Here is a 22,958-nt window from a genome sequence, read left to right on the forward strand (position 1 = left end):
TTTCAACTCCCTCCAAAGATTTTCTACAGGGTTGAGATCTGGAGATTGGCTAGGCCACTCCAGGACCTTGAAATGCTTCTTACAAAGCCACTCCTTTGTTGCCCTGGCTGTGTGTTTGGAATCATTGTCATGCTGAAAGACCCAGCCACGTCTCATCTTCAATGCCCTTGCTGATGGAAGGAGATTTTCACTCAAAATCTCTCGATACATGGCCCCATTCATTCTTTCCTTTGCGCAGATCAGTTGTCCTGGTCCCTTTGCAGAAAAACAGCCCCAAAGCATGATGTATCCACCCCCATGCTTCACAGTGGGTATGGTGTTCTTCGGATGCAATTCAGTATTCTTTCTCCTCCAAACACGAGAACCTGTGTTTCTTCCAAAAAGTTTTATTTTGGTTTCATCTGACCATAACACATTCTCCCAGTCCTCTTCTGGATCATCCAAATGCTCTCTAGCGAACAGCAGACGGCCTGGACGTGTACTGGCTTCAGCAGGGGGACACGTCTGGCAGTGCAGGATTTGAGTCCCTGGCGGCGCATTGTGTTACTGATAGTAGCCTTTGTTACTGTGGTCCCAGCTCTCTGTAGGTCATTCACTAGGTTCCCCCGTGTGGTACTGGGATTTTTGCTCACCGTTCTTGTTATCATTTTGACGCCACGGGGTGAGATCTTGCATGGAACCCCTGATCGAGGGAGATTATCAGTGGTCTTGTATGTCTTCCATTTTCTAATAATTGCTCCTACAGTTGATTTCTTTACACCACCCGTTTTATCTATTGCAGATTCAGTCTTCCCAGCCTGGTGAAGGTCTACAATTTTGTCTCTGGTGTCCTTCGACAGCTCTTTTGTCTTGGCCATGGTGGAGTTTGGAGTGTGACTGACTGAGGTTGTGGACAGGTGTCTTTTATACCGATAATCAGTTAAAACAGGTGCCATTAATACAGGTAACGAGTGAAGCTTCGTTAGATCTCGTTAGAAGAAGTTAGACCTCTTTGACTGCCAGAAATCTTGCTTGCTTTAGGTGACCAAATACTTATTTTCCACTCTAATTTGGAAATAAATTCTTTAAAAATCAAGCAATGTGATTTTCTGTTTTTTTTTTCACATTCTGTCTCTCATGGTTGAGGTTTACCTATGTTGACAATTACAGGCGTCTCTAATCTTTTCAAGTAGCACAATTGGTGGTTGACTAAACACTTATTTGCCCCACTGTAGGTGTAGCGCTTGCTGCTTATACGGAGCAGCATTCAAATACACATGGAGTGCATATTTGATGACTAAGCCGGCTCTACGTTATGTATGGAAATCTGCACACATGGTTACCTTTGTACACACAACCTCAACAGACAACGTGTCATAACAGAAGAATTTGGGGCCTGAAGCTGGTATTATTTGCAGGAGACTTTGGCCCGATGACAGTTCCTTCAATCATCGATCATCATAATGTTTTCGATTCATTCATTCGATGTGTTTTTCTATTTGTTCAATAACACTAAAACATCATTGTGTTCTTTACCTGAGTTAAGCGCCCAGCAGGCTGTGAGGAATCCAAGGTTAAAGATTGAAAAATACTCCACTGACAAAAATGGGAAAAACCCTGCACCAATGTTGGCAGACTGTCAGACTCCCATGAGGAGAAAAAGATATCCTTTGATATGTAGTAATAAGGTGAGCGTGTGTATAAGAGTGTGCGAACTAAGGCAAGACAGTTTAACTCTGAGGAAGAGGCGGTGCAAAAGTGTGTGGAGGGCCGGGCGTGTTTCACCCGGTGGCACCCACACATTTGAACACACCCACACGTGCACATACGAACTAAAAGGAATGTATGGCCAGCAGAGTTGAACCAGACACCACTGCCTGAGGGGTCACTCTGCACACCTGGCTGAAGCCCCACACCCCATCTACTTCTTCTTCCTTATATTGAAGATACTTCAATTTAAACCCTGCCCTGAAATGACATTCCATTTCATTTAAAAAAGAAAATTCATTCCCTATTCAGGAGCTCTCGATTTTTACGGGTCCATCTTGAGAACTCAAAGTAGTGGTTATGGTATTTTGGTGGAGAAGCGAGTTCCAACTTAATCACTGGTTTCTCAAACTACAGCCTTTCTGGCTTTTGTCTGTCAGCTCCCCTTCTGCTTTTTTGGGCCAGAGTATCACTTAAGCCCCAACTTTGTTTTCCTCTTAGCCTTTGGGGAAAAAAAAGCAACTTGCTCAGTCATTTGGAATGAGATACTTTCAAAATGTAGTGGACGACAACGTGGATAGTACAATGACAAGAAAACCTCATTCACTCTTGCCAGATAGGAATAGGTCCTCAATCAAGATAATTCCAATGTAGCAGACAAATTTACTTATTTGGGGGGATGACACTTAGCATTAGGAGTGGGAACCTCTTGTTACCTCACGATACAATATGATTTGCGATACAAAGCTCACGATAACGATGATCTGACGATACGGCGATACAACGATTATCGATACATTGTAGAATATCCTAGAATGATTTCCTGACCAAACAACTAATAAACAGAAAAACAGGCTTCTGCTGTGAATTAGAATGAGTTTATCACTAGTAGACGTCCAATCCATTTGAAGTGGGAGGGTGGCAGCAAATGAACATTCGTTCATTCGCTGCCACCCTCCCATTTCAAATGGATTGGACGTCTATGGCCATCAGTGGCAGCCAATGCCAGGCCATGAGGTAATTTTGGGCCATTTGAGGTCATTTACTTTACAGTTACTTCTTGTTAGTTTTGGGGTATTTTATGGGTCACTTCCTGTTTATTTTGAGTTACAGAACAGGAAGTGACCTGGGAATCACCCAAATGAATAGGCAGTGACTCAAGTTCAACAGGAAATGACCTGTAAATGAAAAGCAAGTGACCTGTAAATGCCCCGAAAATCGGACAGAATGACTGCGAATGCTCTGGTGTCGAATGAACGAACGTTCCCAGTCTAAATGGATTGGAGTCGAGCGCAGTCGATGGCAGCCTTAGAGTTAACTGAGACACTATTATGGTGGAAGACAACTTTTTTTTTTTTTTAAACATTGACACCTTTTTAAAATGATATCTCGATTCTTGGCAGGAGCATATCGATAACCTTTTGGGATACAATGTATTACGATATATCACCATTTCAATATTTTGTCACACCCCTACTTAGCATTGTAGCGGCCCATTGTAGCTGAACGAATACTATTGACTGGCCACACTACTGCACATGTACTGTTTTTGTAATTGTTAAAGATTTTGTTGAAATTTTGTAAATATCAGTTGTATCATTTAAACTGTCCATTGATTTATTTTTTACTGCACATAACTGGAGCCAATCACAGATGACAGCCAGGATCTGCCACTAGTCAATCGCAAGGCACATTCACGCTTTTACTTCTGTTGATGCCTTCAATGAACATGCTTGTTCTTGAAAAGTGGGAGGAAGCCATAATACCTAGAGAAAACCTATGCAAACAAATTACACACATGTCCCTTACTCATCCAAACATTAGGAATATGAAGCAGCCGTGTTAACTAATATTTACTGGGCATCTGACTTTCAAACACCTTAGACACAAATTAACTCATTCAGTGCCAAAGATGTGTTTTTAGGTCTTTTACAGTTTTTTAACAGGAGGCATGTGCAGGAATTTCTTAGGCTGCTCTACTGTGAATTTCCAAATTATAGACAAAGTTCAATTTCATTGTCATTTTAACTGTAAGAGCTAGCAGGAATTTAAATGGATTGGACATCTATACCTGTCACTGGCCACGAACAAGTTTAAAAAATGTGATTGTCTTTTAATCCTACCACTATACAAACTGTTTGAGCAGCGCTACATACATTAAATGAGGTGGATGGGTACCTAAAATATGTGTCTTAATTGAATAACAATTTTAAAAAAAGAACAAGGCTTCTACATAAAGATAAGAGTGGTATTACAAGTCTCGGCACATGCCTTATTTAGAACTTCAGCTTATTAAATAGTGTAGAAGTTTGGGTGTGTGTGCTACAACATGAAAAAAAAAACGATAGCCTGAGGGCATGGAAATTGTCTTGATTCAATGCAGGTAGAGCAAGAGCTCAAGAACGTGAGCTCGCCTAATCCCATTCACCTCATGGCTGCCTCGGAAAAATAATATTATTGTTTATTTTTGCACAGTACGGGGCTTAATGGCGGGTTAGAGGTTCATATCCCGATGGAATGCTCTTTGCCACGTGCCTCCCGAGTTGATTAGAAACAAACGACAAAAAAAGGTCAGCCCATCGCCCTCTTGGCCCGGGAGTCTTTGCCTAGAGGCAGATGCTGAGATTAAAAGTTAAAACCCCACCCAAGATAAACACACCTGCACTAATATGACTATTTCATTCATCCAAACTGGATAGAAGCAAATACTCCACTCAGTCATACAGTGACAATAATTTAAGTCCTATACTTATGAAGGTCTCCTGAAACATGAAGTGGGTGCGTCAGACACCCAAGCGACATGTTGCACGTTCACACTGTCTAGCCGCTGGGTCCCACCAGGCTAGGTGTCTAAATAATTAATAGAATTTTAAAAGCAGCCCCCACTTACTCTCTTCTGGGTCACTGCTAAATCCTGCCAATTTGAGGATTAAGACCCCATAAGTCCCCTGGTATAGTATAGCACATGGCTAGCTATTCCAAGAATGGTTTATCTGTCAAAATGCTGTTTACTGTTAAATTCGCATGCCATATAAAAATTCACTTGACCTTGAGGGAAAAATAGTTGCTTGAAAGCTCAGAAAAGTTGCTAATGTGTCAGAGTACCAGTTTCATTAGATACAGAATATATGCTATTGAAAACTAGAATGCTTTTTTTAAAGTTGGTTTGAACTTGTTCCTTCTTTACAATATACACTCAAAAAACGAGCATGCACTATTTGGACATATAAATAGGTGTTATTCATTGTATACTAGTATACACATTAGTTTTGTGTTTTTACACATTACTGAATCCATTGTTGTATTTATCATGTAAGAGAGTCAGTTAAAACACTTATGAATAATCATTGCTTAATATATACGTAACGTAATTAAATTAAATTAAATTAAATTTAAATAGGTGTTTTTCATTGTATATGGCGGAAAACACTCAGGTGACTTAAGTTCTGCTCCGAGACCCACAATTTAGCCAACTTTCAAAATTGTCCGATATGCATGTGTGTACATCATTGGAAAGCTTAAAATCTCAATTTTCTGGGGGAGGAAACATTTTGATCAGGAAAAACCCTATCTGGAGGTGAGAGCCCTCGAGAGCAGAATTACAGACGGCATGAATTTAACGAGATATTATCGTGTACGTACCTTGTTTCGATCCAAAAACTCCATGTAGAATGTATCACAGAGTTTCAAGACACAGCTGTGAATGGCCACAGCCGGATTTTTATGGGATTTTATTGGTGAAACATGGTAATATAACAAGGGTCGCGATGCAGAAATCGCAGACATCAAGGAGTGGTCGAGATTGTCTTTTTCATATATTTACCTTTTAAACGTTTTTTTTTTTTTTTTTTACCAATTTTTCTTTGTTTGGATTGATAATTTATCATCTAACATATCGGAAGAAATGCGACAGTAACAAAAAAAAAAAAATACAATTAAGCGATAGTATGGTAAATATCCGTGACTTTTTTACAGTCGTTTTAAAGTCGTTTTTTTTTTTTTTTTTTCAAACAAAATATTTGACATCAATTAATGATTCTAAGCTAAAAATGACAGACATTTTGAGTAAAAAATATAATTAATTACCTTCGTTTTAAAGCTGGGTTGAAACAAAAGCGGTTGCGTGACGTCTGTAAACGGTGTTTTCAGGGTAAAACGGGCAAATTAAAAATAGTTTGGGGGCTTAATGCGCCATCAATCTGCTATGGCAGCATATAGACATATTGTTCTATCAAACACAACAGTTGTTTTGCCTTAAAATACAGCAGTTTCTTTTAAAGAGGAGTGCAAAAGCAAAAAAACTGCTTTTTCAGTCTTGTCTGTGTTTTCCATCCATCCGAATTTTTGCCTAAATGATGCCTGCCATCCTGTGTTTTCCGCCATATACATATTAGCTTTGTCTTTTTACAAATTACGGAAACCATTGATGTATTTATCATGTAAGAAAGTCAATTAAAACACTTATGAAAAAGCATTGCTTAATATACATATATGAAACGTGATTGCACAAATTGTATGAAATTTGTCCCTCTGAGTTTGCTGTACATAGCAAAATTTGTGGAGTTGAAATTTTTTGGTGTAAATGATTTTTGAGTTGATTGGTTTTGATTGGGTGTTGTTTTAACACTAGCAGTGTTATGATCGCTGTTCGTACTAGCAGAGTTAATCAGTCCCACCCAGTTTAAGCGCACGAGTCAGAAAACAAAGCTGGTGCAAAGACTTGTGGGTGAATGACACCATGACTGGAAGTAGTGTTGTCTGTAAGTAGGTGGAGTGTGTTCAGTTGACTAAATACATTATAGTGAGCCTGACTTCGATGCTTACTTAAGGGATGAAAAGTCCCTCGGTTACCAGTTGCGAACTCCAACAGAAGGGTACAATTGCCAGTTAGACCCATGATCTGCACCAAGGTCCCCCGCTCATCCAGAATATTAGAAATATCACAATGAATATTCAAAATTAACACTCCTATTGTAAGAAAACAAAATGTGTTTACACATTTTGCATGTAAAAGGTATGAATAGGAATTTCTTAACTTGTTCAAGAAATGAATGAAGTCTTAAATCATTTAGGCATTTTATATTCAACGACATACAGTAACTTTACTTTTACTTAAAGCAGTTGTGAGTAACCACTTGAAATAAGATTCTTGCATAAATACTGTTTCATTTTTTCGAGTGGTTACACAATTTGCATGTAAAAGGTTTGAATACGGATTGATTAACTTGTTTAAGTAGTTTATTACGTCTTACTTAAATCATTCATGTATTTTTCATTCAACTACATAACTTAATAGTCACTTAAACCAGTTATGTGAAACCACTTGAAATAAGCTTTTTTTATTTGAGTGTAGCTGTCACAAAAGCAAAAAAGCAAAATTCCATTGCAGAAGTAATCCTATGATAATATATATATAACTTGTTGTTGTTGATTTTGTGCTATCTTGGGCGTAATTTTCTTAAAATGTTTGGTCTAATTGCACAACTGTGGGGTACCGTTCAGCTTTCGAGGTTCTGCTAGACTTGCATGATAGGCTGTTTGTCTTTTTTTATCGCGTCCACAGTAGGTCAACACAGGGCTCTTCCTCTGAATGAAGTGCTGAGATCAGACTTGGCAGACTAAAAGGCTTACTGATGAGCAGATATAGTAAAAGAATCCTTGAATAAACACAGCGTTTGTGATACTGTTTTTGTTGAGTCGGTCAATCGCTTCATCTCCATGTGAAAGTGAATCTCCAGTTGTTTTGTTATCAGCTCAGCCAAATCAAAAATGTCAGCTTTTGTCCCACATGGAATATGGTTATATGTATTTCCTTTTAAGTATGCACCAGCTGGGCAAGCCCATCTCCATCTTGATGTGTCGAAAGATTAGGGGAGGGCCCCTTTTAGTAGATAATGCTTCGTAAAGGTCAGCTTTATTACTACACATTGCTGTACTATACATCTGGTATTCTCATACTTTTAGTGTATAGGGCGCCATTTTTCCAAGGACTCTCATTGTCCTTACACTAAACAGTGTGTACAACTAAATACTATGGGAATGAAAATGATGAAAGTCAAAAAGTCACAATATTAATTGTTATGGGAGACAAAATAAATGACATAAGGAAGATTGTATTTTATCTGAACTTAAAAAGAAATTATGGACTGTTTTACATAATCTCGTAAAATTACGGCTTTCATTCAGGAAAATATTGGTTTATTCTTTAAAATAGTCATTTTATAATATTTACACCTCTAATTTCCTTAAAGGTGTAATTTTTTTATTGGTAAAGTAGAGATTTAGTTTTCAGAAGAAATCAATATGATTTTACTGCAAATTTGCGAACCCCTGTAATACAGTCAATCACCAGCACCACTCAAATGAAAGCAACACTAGGGTCATGTACAGGACAGCAGGTACACGAGTGCCACGTGGCTAAGAATGGCTTCAACCTAAGGATATCCTCTCCTTTCCGCTCTTTTTCCTCTCTTATCGCCCCTCCTCAAATCTTCCACTGCATTCCTGACATGCCTTAGGGAGACAAGGGGGTGGGGTGGTAGGTTGGTGGGGGTCTCCGGGATCACAACATACTTACAATGGCAGTGGCTGAAGTCATTGTCCGTGTGCACAGAGGAAAAGGACCTGGAAAATGAGCATTGGCGGATCTACTATTCAGGCGAAGTAGGCGATCGCCTTAGGCCCCCAACCAGTAGGGGGCCCTTAACCAGCTGCCCTTGCCCCAACGAGCCAGAGATTGGGCCACCGGCGCCAGCAGCACCCTCAACTATTCGTCAAGTATAATTATGCCAGCATACCAAACAAACAAATATCAAGACAAAAAAGAAAGCCATTTGAATGCTGCATTTATATTACCCCCCCCCCCCACACACACACACACACGCACTACAATGGAGTGTTCCACGACGACGGACCGAGTATTAGTCGCTTAGCTTCATTTAGCACCGTTTAGCTTCGCTTAGCTCCGTTTAGCATCGCTTAGCTCCGCTTAGCTGTTCGTTAGCTTCACTTAGCTCTCCCGCGTTTTTCATGCCACTAAGCTCGCTGTTTTTACAGCTCGCTACTTTGCACATCGGCTATCGTGTATTTCTAACACATGAGTGAACGTGCTCCTCATGAGAGCCAAAGTGCAGTGAGGGAGAAGTTGAGAACAGGCTGCTAATGCCTCTTTTAACTTTCTTCTTCTTCATACCGAACATAAAATACATAACAGCACACACTGTGGCGAAACAATGCAGTACAGTTCCAATTAGTCATACAATAATAACACTCAACAGCTGGTTAACAGCATTTGCTAATGAAAAAAAAATTAAATCTATTAGTGACACCACAAGCACAAGTAATGACGAAGAATTTTTTTTTTACGGAGTGTAAAGCTTTCGGTTCGCGTTTTAGCGAACATACCTCCGGTGAACATTTCAAAATAAAAGCACGTCACGTTTGTCATATAGTAAGTAACGATTTCTGGAGTTAATCCCACATACTTCAGAATTAATGTTATAATATGTTGAGTAAATACTACATAATACAGATTCTACACTAAGAATAGCTTTCAAATGACACTCTTTATGACAAATATGATTGGCAATGAATAATTATTATAATATTATACTACTATTATATATAGTAGTATACTATAATGCTAGAATTTTTTTAAAGAATTGTTTTTAATAATGTTGGAAAGGCAAAGTCAGTGTTCTGAATCTGGTTTACTTTTCATTCTTTTGTGCTATCAGCATTGAACTTCATTGTTTATTTGTGATTAATTATTGTTATTTACATGATTTGTACTTTAATAAAGAATTTAAGTGTTCCAAAATGGTTTTGTGAATCAATAAGTCAAAAAAAATTGAATTGATAAATGTGTAAAAAAAAAAAAAAAAAAAAAAAAAAAAAAAAAAAAAAAAAAAAAAAAGAATATTATTAGATAAGTCGACTAATCGTAAAACTAGTCCGCTGACTAATCAGGAGAAAATTTGTCGTTTAGGACAGCCCTAGTGTACCGGAACATATTTCCTCTACACCCTTCTCACCTTTTTAACCCCTGACCCATGAAAAGGGCCCCTGGATATGTTCGCCTTAGGCCCCAAAATTGCCAAGTCCGCCACTGAAAATGAGAACAGGTTTTCTCAAAAAAGCCCATTCAACACGACTTAAAGATTCTTTACTACTGTATACAAGGTCTCTTCCTCAAAAGTAACATCCCTTTGGAACATAAAACAAATCTATTTAAGTTTGGGATTTGAACTAAGTGATATCATGAGAATGCAAATAAACCCAAAACGCTTTTGGCAGTCATGTAGGCTTGGTGCTGCTCTCTTCAAACATGCCAATGCAACACTACCATCTACTGGTAAAAGGCCATCCTAGCCAGTCATCTGTACTTGACAGTCAATTTCATGTACCGGTAAGTATGTATCAGCAAATCAGACAACACCCATGATTGGTCACCAGTCAATCACAGGGCACAGGTGAGAGACACACGACCATAGATACGCTGAAGCCCCCCTAAAATAGGCCAATGCTCTCACATCTCACAAACAAATGAATAGAAAAAAAAAAAAAAAAAAAACTGTCTCCCTTTTGGAACAACTATGTGATTGATTATTTATCGATGCCTGAGACACTTCTTTATCGTCCTCATAAATATGCCATTTGCTCTCGAGAAAGCAATCTTTATTTGCGTATGCATGACAACATTATACTGTCCCCTGGTGGCCAAGATGCACAACCCATTATTTAATAGTTCATTCATTCATTCGTTCATTCAATTTTTTAATGTTCTATTTAACTCATTCGTTGCCACTGACGGCGATGGATGCCAAGGACTTTAAGTGCCTCTCCGTTAAAATGAATTGGATTTTTTTTTTTTTTTTTTTTTTTTTAAATAAATGGGGCAAAATGATTTTAGATAAGAGTGGTTTGATTTATGGAACAATTTAAAGTGCTATCTTAGTCATCACTTTATTTTGCCTCCCTGTAGGTAAAATGGCCAGCTGTCCCAGTACATTTGTGCATACACACTAACTTGAAATCAGTCATGCAAAGGCAAAGTCCATCAGCTTTAGCTTGGCTGCACTGTGTATTTCCTGCTACAGACACTATTGAGTCACATCCTTCCTATTGCCTCCAGCAGCCTTCCTTTTCTCCAGCTGTGCAGCCCCAACTTCCATGACGACCAGGTTAATAGCCAGGTCAACATAGCTTAGCGCTACATTAGCTCACTAATCCCTGTTCTTCACTTCAGATAACCTAACCTTGTGTATCTGGAGTCCATCTGACACGGATAAGTGCTGGATTAGAGCGGCCCACCAGAGCTTGGGAACATTGAGGAAAAGCGTGCGTGAAAAAGCCTTTGACATACACAAGAGAAGCAGAAAAATAAAGAGAGAGCAATGCACACTCACTGAGGTGTAGCTGGTCTTGCCTAGGTTGTGGTTCTGGTTGTAATTGAGGTTGTGGTTCTCCTGCTCTCGGCACTGCAACCCTGCCAGGTGCCTCTCCAGGGCTGCCCAGTCCATGGTGGGCAGAGTTTCTTCTTCTACACCCTCCTCTTCTCTGTAACCCCCCATCCGTCCCACAGTCCCACCTCCTCCACCTTCGCCACCCCCACCAGTGCTACGGCTCCCCCTGCCCTGACTAAAACTGTGGTGCCTGGGCTTGTGAGTCCCTGTGAGTCCCCCCTGTGGTGTACCAAGGGAGACAAGCGGGTTGCTGCGAGGCAAAATCAGATTCCCATTTTGTTTAAGTTCCTCAGGGACTGTGGCGGCTGTAGCAGTGCGTCCGCTGGGGGCCGGGAGGGGCGGAACACTCTTCACATCCTGCAATTCATCGGCGAAGCCACGGCTGTTCTTCCTGTATCCCTCGCCAACCTCATCGGCCTCTTCGACACCATTCACACATTCCTCCTGACTGGGGACCGGTGGAGAGCTGCAGTCATCTCCGTATTCACTCTCCCACTCCTCCATCACCTTTTTTTTGTACTCTTGGTAGTCCTCGTCCTCCTCATAGTCCTCAAGGGTGACAAGGTCCAGAGAAGGGGATGATTTGTAGTCATCCAGTGTGGCCAGGTCAGGAGAAGGGGAGCAAGGCGTGACCTTATTGGAGTTGGACTCTGAGCTTGAGCGACTGGATGCATCGCTCCCCAGGTCCATGCCATCCTCCCGGTAATCCTGTAGTGACACAAGAAAAATTAAATGGTGTTAGAGAAGGACACAAGAGTGATTAAAAAAAAAATAAATTCAAACACTGTTTGCTCATAAACTATTCACAAGGGATGTTCAACTAAAATTCTAAAAATAGTCCAGGTCGAGAACTACTTGCAAACAATATGACAGTCCAAATATAAAAACTAGTATGAATTTTCTTAAAGTCAAGTAACACAATACTAGGAGTGGCATGGCGGAAGAGTGGTTAGCACGTTTGCATGTTCTCCCGGTGCCTGTGTGTGATTTCTCCAGGTACCCCGGTTTCCTCCCACAGGTCCCCAAAAAACATGCATGCTAGGCTGATTGAACACTCCAAAATGTTCATAGATATGAGTGTGTGCCTGAATGGTTGTTTGTCTCCATGTGGCTCTGTGACTGCCTGACAACCCGTTCAGGGTGTACCCTGCCTCTTGCCCTCTCTTAGATGTGGTAAGCTCCAGCATAGCTGCGACTAGGGTTGTTCCGATTATGTTTTTTTTTTTTTTGCTCCCGATCCGATCCCGATCGTTTTAGTTTGAGTATCTGCCGATCCCAATATTTCACGATCCGATTGCTTTTTTTTTTTTGCTCCCGATTCAATTCCAATCATTCCCGATAATTTTCCCGACCATATACATTTTGGCAATGCATTAAGAAAAAAAAATGAATAAAACTCGGACGAATATATGCATTCAACATACAGTACATAAGTACTGTATTTGTTTATTATGACAATAAATCCTCAAGATGGCATTTACATTATTAACATTCTTTCTGTGAGAGGGATCCACGGCTAGAAAGACTTGTAATTCTTAAAGGACAAATGTGACTTTGTATATTGTGACTAAATATCGCCATCTAGTGGATTTTAATGAGCTTTCAGTAAATGATAATTTAGCCATTTAACATCTGCACTAATGCATGATGGGAAGTGTAACCATGACTGTGCGTAATGGTACCAATTGATATATCTTCTCAGCGTTAGTTCTATGCATTTGTAATACGGTGCCATTATAGATTGAAGGTGACAATGCGTGAGTGGGTAGTGCAGCGCATGCGTTTATTGCGTTAAATATTTTAATGTTATTACCGCCGTTGACGAGATAAATTTGACAGCCCCACTTTAAGCCAAAACTAAAGACTCTGGATGAGTGTAAGATATTTTGTCTGTAATGTTAAGTACAATTAGAAAACGATTTAATTAAAAAAAAAAAAAAAAAAAATATATATATATATATATATATACAGTGGGGAGAACAAGTATTTGATACACTGCCAATGGGAAAACCCATGTCCGATATTTTTTTGCCGATTCCGATACTTTGAAAATGATGTGATCGGCATCCCGATCGATCGGGACATCTCTAGCTGCGACCCTTGTGAGGATAAGCAGTTCAGAAGATGAATGAATGAACACAAAACTAAACAAATATTAAAGACTTTCGAAAATCTCACTTTAGATTTTGAGATATGATGTTTGTTGAAAACCTTTTTTTTCTCAAAATTGACTTTATTGTCTGAGAAAAGTCTTGTCATGCATGTAATTGGTTCCGTTGTTTCATGAGTACTGTAAAGCCTTTAATGGCTGTGCCGCTTTATGCTAGGTATTGAATCACTGTGCTTCTTCTTGTGGATGTACCTCTGTATGGGACTGCTTCTGGGTCAAGACCTGGACCTCAGTCTGTCAGTTATTAATCTCTGATACTTGTGTCTTTTCTTGTGCTGAAATGTTTCAGTTACGTTCTTAAACTGTAAAAGGATCCAATGGTTGCACAAAAGCTGAAAGACTGAAAAAAGGGGAGGACAATAAAGTAGACTATAGTCAAATATGCTTGGCAGTTTCCGCCCAGCAGCCTCATACTTCCCACTTCCTGTCCAGCAGGAACTTCCTGTCTGCTCAAAATTTTGCAGCCAAAGTCTCTTTGGGCCACTGATTCTTGTAAACATTCCTCTGAATGTTTTGGAGCCAGCCCAGACACAAACACGAAGCTCGCATAGCACTACATAACCTTTGCATGGCAACCCAAACACCGAGTGCTACAAATGCACAAGTCCACAGGGACGAAACAGCGTTACGACGGCTTTGAATGAGTGACACACATGTCATCACATGTTCACAACACACCAACATGATCTGGTGACTCCTGAGGCTCAGCGTAACCTTGACTCTTATCCACCCCCATGTCCCTTCTCCAATTACAACCCCACTGATTAGTTCAGAGGTAATGAAAATGTTCTAACTGTTTACAACCCTTTACTGATCTCCACCTGACCTGAACGCTCCCTCGCATCCGTCAGGGAGGTGCCAAATTTCTGTTTGGTGCCGTCACAAATTTATGACAGCTTTTCTAAGAGAGCTACATCAGGAGTTGCTCTAAAAAGAAAAATGATGTATGAAGACTGAATATAACTGCCTATGACTGCTTCTAGTAAGAGTGCCTGTCTGTTGTCGAGGCGACACATAATAAATATAGTATTAGTCATCATTTCCAACATGTTTACGTCAAACCTTCTGGGCAGGACAGAAAAATTTACTCCCACCAGACACTTCATTAGGGATACTGGCAATATAGCAGGATGAGTTTCAAAAGAAGAGCTGGAGGTGTTCATTTAACAGTTTTTATTATTGTGGTTTTGAGTGATCTGGAAGCACAGTGAATCAAACTGACAGTTGTTTCTTTCATCTCTCCATTTCAAACTCTCAGTATAATTCAGTGTAATTCTAATACGTTAAATGTCCATACTGTGTCAGAAAGGTTTCCACGGGTGATGTCACAAATGATATACGTATTTAAAATTCAAGGTTCTCAGGCAGGAACTGGCAGATGGTCAGGGAATTTTGATCAGACGCCTTGTCGTGGTCTCTTTGCAAATTTGCAGGTAAATTGTGTGGCCTAAATTGAAGCGAAAACTAGTTTTGCTTAGAAATATGTGGTTTGTAACACAAAACCTGAAGCATTGCTCAAGCTCCTTTCACATATACCCGAACACCGGTAAAATCCAGGGATTTGACGGGTAGCCCTAGGGTCTGAAAGCAATATCCCGGGTCGACTGACATGGAGATTACGCAGATATTTAAGGGGTCGCGTCTTAGTATTATGTCCGGGACTTTCCCGGGACGAGGAGTGTGTGAAAACACGTGTTTGATTCCCGGGTCACAGCACAATGGCTGATGACGTAAATATCATGGCTGGCCCATCGTCATTTCCGCTTTCTTCGCAGTAAGACGATAAGCGGTAAATGAACATAAAAATGACCAACATGGCAAACTGGAAATGGCAAAATTAAACTGAAAACATAGTGAAATTAATTTGCCACTGGATCCTAAAGCCGAGGAAAAGTGTCCATTCTCCATCTTTGGAAATGTGTGGTTTATTTTGTTGTTGATGTCATGGTCCGCAATTGCGGAAACAAGGATGTACCTCGAAGCCAGGGGTCGCGTTAACCGAATATTTTCCGTCGTTGACCGTTTTTTTAAAACGGTGACGGAAAAAACTGATGTCCATCCGTCATTTTGACAGGTTGCAATTCACACCCCAGACCCCAGGGTGGCGAGTGAGCATATTAATTAGCCATTGTCTCTCTTGATGCATGACGTCGTTGGCCTTACTCGGAAAAATGTCAAAGCAACTGAATGTTTGCCTGGCACGGCCAGACTGTTCTCCCTGTATTTTTCAAACACTGAGAGAAAAGTCTGGGACACAGCCTCTCGAGTAGGTACAAAATCAATCGACAAATCAGATTTGTTTATTTGCGTGACGTGGTCTTCACGAGCAACGTCACTCTTGCGCGCCGAAAGTCGTCTCTACAACAACACGGATGGCGGGAGAGCCGAGAATATGTTCCAATCAGCGGTAAATTTAGTTTTAAATGAGCTAAAACACATCGACACGAGACATTGACAACAGTCTGTCTCGCGCTAGCCATGTTGAATTAACTCCGTTCTCCTCATATGTTTACTTCCGCGCGCAAGTCCCTCGTCCTGCCCTCGTCGCTTTGCAAACGGCACGTCTGCCCGTCGCTGATTGGTGCACTCCGCTGTCTGTCTGCCTCTTGTTAAGCTTGTTCGGACAGAATATTAATTAAAAATGAATGAAAACTAAATACTATTGAATATGTCATTATTATCATTTTAAAAATGTAAGTGACGGGTAAAAATAGATTATGACCGGATTTTTATGACACTGTCAGTCAAAATGACAGACAACGAAAAAGTCTAGCGCAACCTCTACTCGAAGCATAAAACAATGGAGGGATGTGACAAGGGTTTATTAAATACAAACAAAAATACACTTGATCGCGGAATACGGGGAATACCACAATGGGTCAGGGAGAGTAGGTCGATGGGGATCAATAACACTAACCTAAGCATTAGGCAGGGAGTCGATGAGACAACAAAACAAATACACTCAAATAACGGCACAACATAGGGGATTTCAAAACAAGGGCGGTAGACGAACAAGCTAGCAAATACACGAAATTCGAGAGTAGAAGATGTCGAATGGTGCCCAGCATATTAGTATCTCGGCAACCTTCTCTTGGATCGCATGGGCTTAAATACAGTCTTGATGAGCTTGAATTGGCTGCAGGTACGTGATGGGAATGCTCTCACAACCTACCTCTGTAACAAAACACTATCTGACCAACAGAATGTGATGCCTATGCCGACCAAAAATGACTTCATGTCCGGGTTATAAAATCGCGCCAGCAGCCCTCCTCGCACAGACAGCGCGAGTCAGCAGTACGGGACAAGTCTTTGAAAGTGTGATTCCCGGGATATTTCTCCATGTGTGATAGCAATGACGCGAGTAAATCCCGCGTCACCTTACACGGGGATTTACTGGGATATGTGTGTGTGAAAGGGGCTGTTAGAGAAACACATAGAACATCATGTTTTACTACTTTTACGATGAGTATTTAGAGATGGTCTATTAACTGTTTTGCTGCCAATGCCGGGGATTGATGTCAAATCCACTTTAACTGGGAGGACAGGCAATGAATGATCACTCAGCTGCTTAAAACACTTTTCAGTATGAGGTAATCAAAATTGAAAATTGTTATCTTTGATAATTGTTTATTTATTGTATTGTTTATTTATTATATATATACTGTATATATATACATTACTGTATTGATCTCAAAAGATGAACGGTGTTGCTTTAAATATTGCAAAATTTTGGGAATAAAAGGTGGACGAGAAAAAGTGCCTGCTTGCAAAACCTGCGTGTTTAATACCTTCAATTAAAGCGGAGCAACACTGCATAAACGTAAATGGCACACGAACCCAAAACATGGGTGGATCCCCTGGTGTATGTGTAGAATTATGTGCTTTACAAGGGACTCGTGCCCTCTGCAGGTGATATTTTACTGCCAGAGTGCACGAGCGGTCACCTTTTTAGGTTTTGCAGCTATAGCAGAGAATATTTGAGCAATAAAATAACAACTGTGCAGATATCAAATCAACCTTATGGAGTTGGTCATCTAACGCACCGCGCAAGTCACCATCCCTATGGGGTGCTGCCCGCGCCGTGACTTTGTAACCCTTTGTATACGTGCTGCAAAAACGACCTACTGAACCTTTTTCAGCCACTTCAAAAAGTCAGCAGACTGCTTTGCATAGCTTCCAAAGCGCCGGTTTGTTTCTCCACAAAAAATCCTAATCCGATTTGTGCAGCATTCAAACAGAGCAGGGTCTGGTTTGCAAAAAAAAAAAAAAAAAAAAAAAACCTCTATGAACCAATAACAGCGCACGATTGGTCGCATGAACTCGAATGCAATGTTGTAATCAGTTAAAGTGCCTGTTTATGATAGAATAGACGGGAGGGAGGGGAGAAGGCGCTGCAAGACGGGATCTGAAAAGCGGATCCGCGGTGGGATTAACGAACATCATACACACACACCAGCATCCACATACACACAAACAGCTTTTGTTTGGCCACCAAAACAGACTGTATGCACATTGGCAGCTGCAGCGACCCCCTTCCAAAATAGGGGGTGAAACTCGTTTGCTTTGGTGCTTGCACAAAACAAGGGGCACTATCGCACCCGCCCTGGCGACATATGTGCGCACGCGTGACATCACCCCCTCCACCTTCCTGAATGAAAAAGGCGCATCTCATTCTCTCCCAATTTGCAGAGTCACTCACCGTACTGTTATGATGTAATGTTCCCCCAAAACTCCCAAGAGAAACCTGACACCCTCTACATACGCACGCGCCGGCAGCGACAGTCAGAAACGCCCATATGTGCTCTATAACAAGCGCGCGTGGCTTTCCTGGCATGCATATGCAACCCACAAGTGCAAATATAACATTTCTACTCACTGTCATCATCTTGCAAGCTTTCACCCCTCGCAGCGCGTTTCAAGACATTGTCAAAGTGTCCAAATCACAGCTTCGACGGACTCCCCACTTGTCCCCGAGCAGCAAGCAGCAGCTGATGATGTATCCTAAGGGCGGCTGCTGGCGGTGCCGGCTCGGCCACCGAAATGACAGACTGCCAGGTGAAGAAAGGGACATTTGTGTCCCGGCATCGCTGCCGTTGGACTGCGTGCTTGTCTCAGCACACCGGCAGGAGAAACGCGATTGAATAAATAAATAGGGAGATTTTGGTTGGAAATCCAAAGGGTTCGCTTCTTTCACGCGCGCCGTGCTCCGTGCGTCCTCGTGGAGTGGAGTAAAATGATAGCCAACGCAAAATGGTCCTTACAACTTACTGAACAAAAATTTTCCGACCAACCCCCTTAAAAAACAAATAAATCCCCCCTTTCTTAAGCTGCATGCACGTCTGGACTCTGTGAGAAAGTGACGACAGAAGACAAGCACTGACCTTGCAAATGGTAGAGAGAGAGAGAGGGAGGGAGCGAGAAAAAGAAGAGAGGGAGGGGTGGAGGTGAGGGCGAGGAAACTATTTGGGTAAATTATTAAACACTTCTGCTGTTCTGAATTTAGAGCCCGAGACTCATGTGTTATTGCATCCACTATTAGGAGTCACATTGGATTCAGCACAGAGCTGAAAGCATGTCTTTTATTTAATGACAATAGATAGTAAAAGACACCCCAACGCTTTATGCTTTGAAGCAGGGGTCGGCAACCCAAAATGTTGAAAGAGACATATTGGACCAAAAAACATATGTCTAGAGCCGCAAAAAGTTAAGACTTATAATGAAGGTAACACATGCTGTACAGTGGGGCAAATAAGTATTTAGTCAACCACCTATTGTGCAACTTCTCCTTGAAAAGATTAGAGAGGCCTGCAAGTGTCAACATGGGTAAACCTCAACCGATGGAGACAGAATGTGGAAAAAAAAAACAGAAAATCACATTGTTTGATTTTTAAAGAATTTATTTCCAAATTAGAGTGGAAAATAAGTATTTGGTTACCTCCAAACAAGCAAGATTTCTGGCTGTCAAAGAGGTCTAATTTCTTCTAACGAGGTCTAACGAGGCTCCACTCGTTACCTGTATTAATGGCACCTGTTTTAACTCATTATCGGTATAAAAGACACCTGTCCACAATCTCAGTCAGTCACACTCCAAACTCCACTTTGGCCAAGACCAAAGAGCTGTCGAAGGACACCAGAGACAAAATTGTAGACCTGCACCAGGCTGGGAAGACTGAATCTGCAATAGGTAAAACGCTTGGTGTAAAGAAATCAACTGTGGGAGCAATTATTAGAAAATGGGGTGTACTCACATTTGTTGCCAGGGGTTAAGATATTAATGGCTATATTTTGAGTTATTTTGAGGGGAAAATAAATTAATTCTATTATATAAGCTGCACACAGACCACTTTTCATTGTGTCAAAGTGTCATTTTGTCAGTGTTGTCCCATTAAAAGATATACTTAAATATCTGCAGAAATGCGAGGGGTGTACTCACTTTTGTGATACACTGTATATTAGCCTGCAATCAAAATGACTTAAATTGGCTACAAATACATAATGAGCTTTCATGATTAAATGTTTATTTTCCCTGCAATGCATCCTATAGAGCAGTGGTCTCAAACCGGTCCTCAAAGGGCCGCAGGGGGTACTGGATTTTATTCCAACCAAACGAGACAAATACCTTTTCACCAATCTGGTTTCTTACAAGTGTAATCAGTTGATTGCAATCAGGTGCTGCTTATGTTAGTAGAAACCTCATTGGTTGAACTGTTTGTGCTGGATCTGTTGGAACAAAAACCAGGACCCACTGCGGCCCTTTGTGGAGTCGGTTTGAGACCGCTGCTATAGAGCCTACCCACCGACGTCATAAAACCACGTGCTCGCTGTATGGTTCCGCCCACTTGTCCGTCATTTTGTCTCTCTATTAGCATTGGTTTCAATTGATCGAGGAATTTAAAATGCATTTAATGGAAGACCCGGTGCTTTCTGGTGCCGTAAACTCACTGGATGTGTTGCATAAAAGGCGTTATGTGGAAAAGCTTCGTTCTATACAGTCGCCAGATCCATATTTGATGCCTAAATCGATGATTTTTGACCGGCTGCCTTCACCGTCTCTGCCTGACCCTGATATTTACAACTATCTTGTCCACACAAAATCAGCCTATTCTCACGAAAGTTTGAAAAACTTTAAGAGCTTGGAGGCTTATAAATGCTACGTTGCTGGTTGGGTGAAACAGGTCCTCGTACACGAAAATTCGGCAGGAATCTTGTGCTCGGAAGGTGAGTTACGAAATTTTCAATTCAAAATCTTTTGTTCTTGCTAACATCCACTGTCAAGTCTAATGTATTTCATGTCATTTGTCAATGGAGCTAGGGCTTTTAATGTTTATATGGTTTTGCGATAGCACTCACTACATACATACGTGTATGTTGTCGGCGATTAGCCTAGCAATGATCTTAATTGTGGTTGTCAGCCCAAAACCCTCTAAATATATATTAAATGCATCTTACCAGATATAAAATGACTACTACATAATCTGTGGTAATCGTTTGGAGCCCAGTTTTCTCGTCGAATTGCAGCAGCCCATCTCGCTCTCTTCTCTCCGGGTCTCTCGGAATCCGGTAGAACTTCAAGTCTCTCCGTCTTCTCCGTCTATCTTCTCTGTTATTGCAACCGACCGCCACACACGCCTTCACCATTTTGATTATTAATGTTAAAGAGCAGAAAAACACGTCGTAAATAGGAGGAATGTACGTAGCCGTAACAGGTCAACACGATGTGTTGCCGGACAAGTGGGCGGCACCAGTCAGGAGAGCGGAGTTGTGACGTCACGTGGGTAGGGTCTATAGTGACACACCACGTGACTAATCTGTTGTACGATGCCGCCTCACATTTAACTTTATTACAATATTAATGTATTGGAAGAGTTTTTGTGTCATGTTTGTCCTCCTACCTAAACCACATTAAAACAAAAATATATTTTCTTCCCCCACCTTTCTCCATTTTGAAACATTTTAGAAAAAGCTTCAGGGAGCCACTACGGCAGTGCTAAAGAGCTGCAGGTTTCTGACCTCCGCTTTAAAGGGATCCACGTACAGGTACCACAAGAAAGAGTAAAAGTATGAGAGGGAAACACATGCAAAAAGTATTTTGAGGCAATGAAAAGGTAATAAAAGACTTAATGAAAACACAAATAGTAAGTATTTGCCGCTTTTAACCAATGAGCGCATGTGTTGAACGGTAGTGTTCATCTAATCAGTGACAATCTATGTCATCACTCCGAGCATACATTGCAGATATAAAAACATGGCACCCTCCGTAAATCAAAACATCCACTAAATATTATAGATTTTTAAAGCAATGGCAATATTTTATGTGTTTCTAATAACATATTTTAGTAAAAGAGAACAATTGTGGCTTATTAGAGCCAACAAGTCTTTAAGTCCGAGGTTCCCTTTAAATTGGATCCCAACTGCCAGCCCCCAGCAGTACATTCAACTCTGTAAATCTCGAACTCTGTATAATTACAATAAAGGCTTTCTATTCTATTCTATTCTATTCTATTCTATTCTATTCTATTCTATTCTATTCTATTCTATTCTATTCTATTCTATTCTATTCTATATGCCACTGATGGTGATAAGACTCCAATTCAAAATGGTATAAAATGAGACAAAATTGAAAATTAGGTCAAAGTTGTGGGCCAAATGCAACATGAGTATTTATTAATTAAAAAAAAAAAAAAAAAAAAAAAAAAAAAAAAAAAAAAACTGCTTCCCATCTTTCCGATCTAATATCAACATTTTCAAGGAAAAAAAATATCAACTTTAATTTAGCTTATACACTGCATTTAAGAAAACCTTAATATTGTAAATAGAGGTATTACAAATTCTAAATTCAAATTCTAAATTAGCAGTAGCAGTTGTATTTTCTCATTAGCTAATTCACTGCCATTGACAGTCAAATTTTTAAAAATCCATTTCAGTTGGGATGGCTGGCATTAAGTGATATTTGACTGCTATCAACGACAATAGACGTCAAATTCAATTTAAGTGAGGGGGTTGGTCTAGTCTCACCCAGTCGAAATGGATTGCATGTCCATCACCACCAATGGCAGCTAATGAGTTAAGAAGAAAATAAGTAATTTTGTCTCCATGTCCAATATTTCAATTTCATTTTTAATTATTTCTTTCTTTCATTAGCCAAATATGAAACAATCCCCTAAAAAGAAAAAGATGATTGAAAATCCAACCTTTAAATAATTAACATCCCTTTCTTGGATTGGAAAAAATGTTAAGGAAAATATTCATTTCAGCTCAGTTTGCTACACGTGTCCCACTCGTCTTCAAAGCTGTTTTTTTTATCTGCCAATTTTTGGAAGGCATGGTGTACATTTTGCCAAGGAGAGTGGTAGCATGGTTGCTAAGGACAGAAAATGAAGGGGCTTTTGCAAGTCGCAAATGATGCACTATAGGGTTGCTTTCTGGAACTTGTAGTATTAGCGGAGCAAGTGTGAGTTACCCTAAGGTTGTGCCAGCTCTTTATTCTTTATTAGTCAGACACATACGTATAACCAACATTTAAAGAAAAAAAATAAAACAAACACAGATCATTAGACAACAGTCTGACGGGAGGAGAATGGCCCACATGGCCACTAATAACCCCTTTAAAAAAGTTAGAAAGATAGACTACATTCATT

General features: G+C 40.4%; 1 protein-coding gene across 2 annotated transcripts in view; it reads right to left on the reverse strand.

Annotated features, from left to right (window-relative positions):
- Window positions 1-22,958, reverse strand: part of schip1 (schwannomin interacting protein 1) — a 489,903-nt gene that overhangs the window by 64,702 nt on the left and 402,243 nt on the right. The window contains exon 9 of one of the 2 annotated variants that reach the window (XM_057838692.1): window positions 11,094-11,858. In XM_057838692.1, coding sequence (XP_057694675.1) covers window positions 11,094-11,858 — 765 coding nt within the window. Of the gene's footprint in view, window positions 1-1,515; window positions 1,884-11,093; window positions 11,859-22,958 lie in introns of those variants that run through there. The other variant, XM_057838693.1, reaches the window with a different exon arrangement.

Source organism: Corythoichthys intestinalis, chromosome 6, assembly GCF_030265065.1.
Source record: "Corythoichthys intestinalis isolate RoL2023-P3 chromosome 6, ASM3026506v1, whole genome shotgun sequence".
Classification (NCBI taxonomy): Eukaryota; Metazoa; Chordata; class Actinopteri; order Syngnathiformes; family Syngnathidae; genus Corythoichthys; species Corythoichthys intestinalis.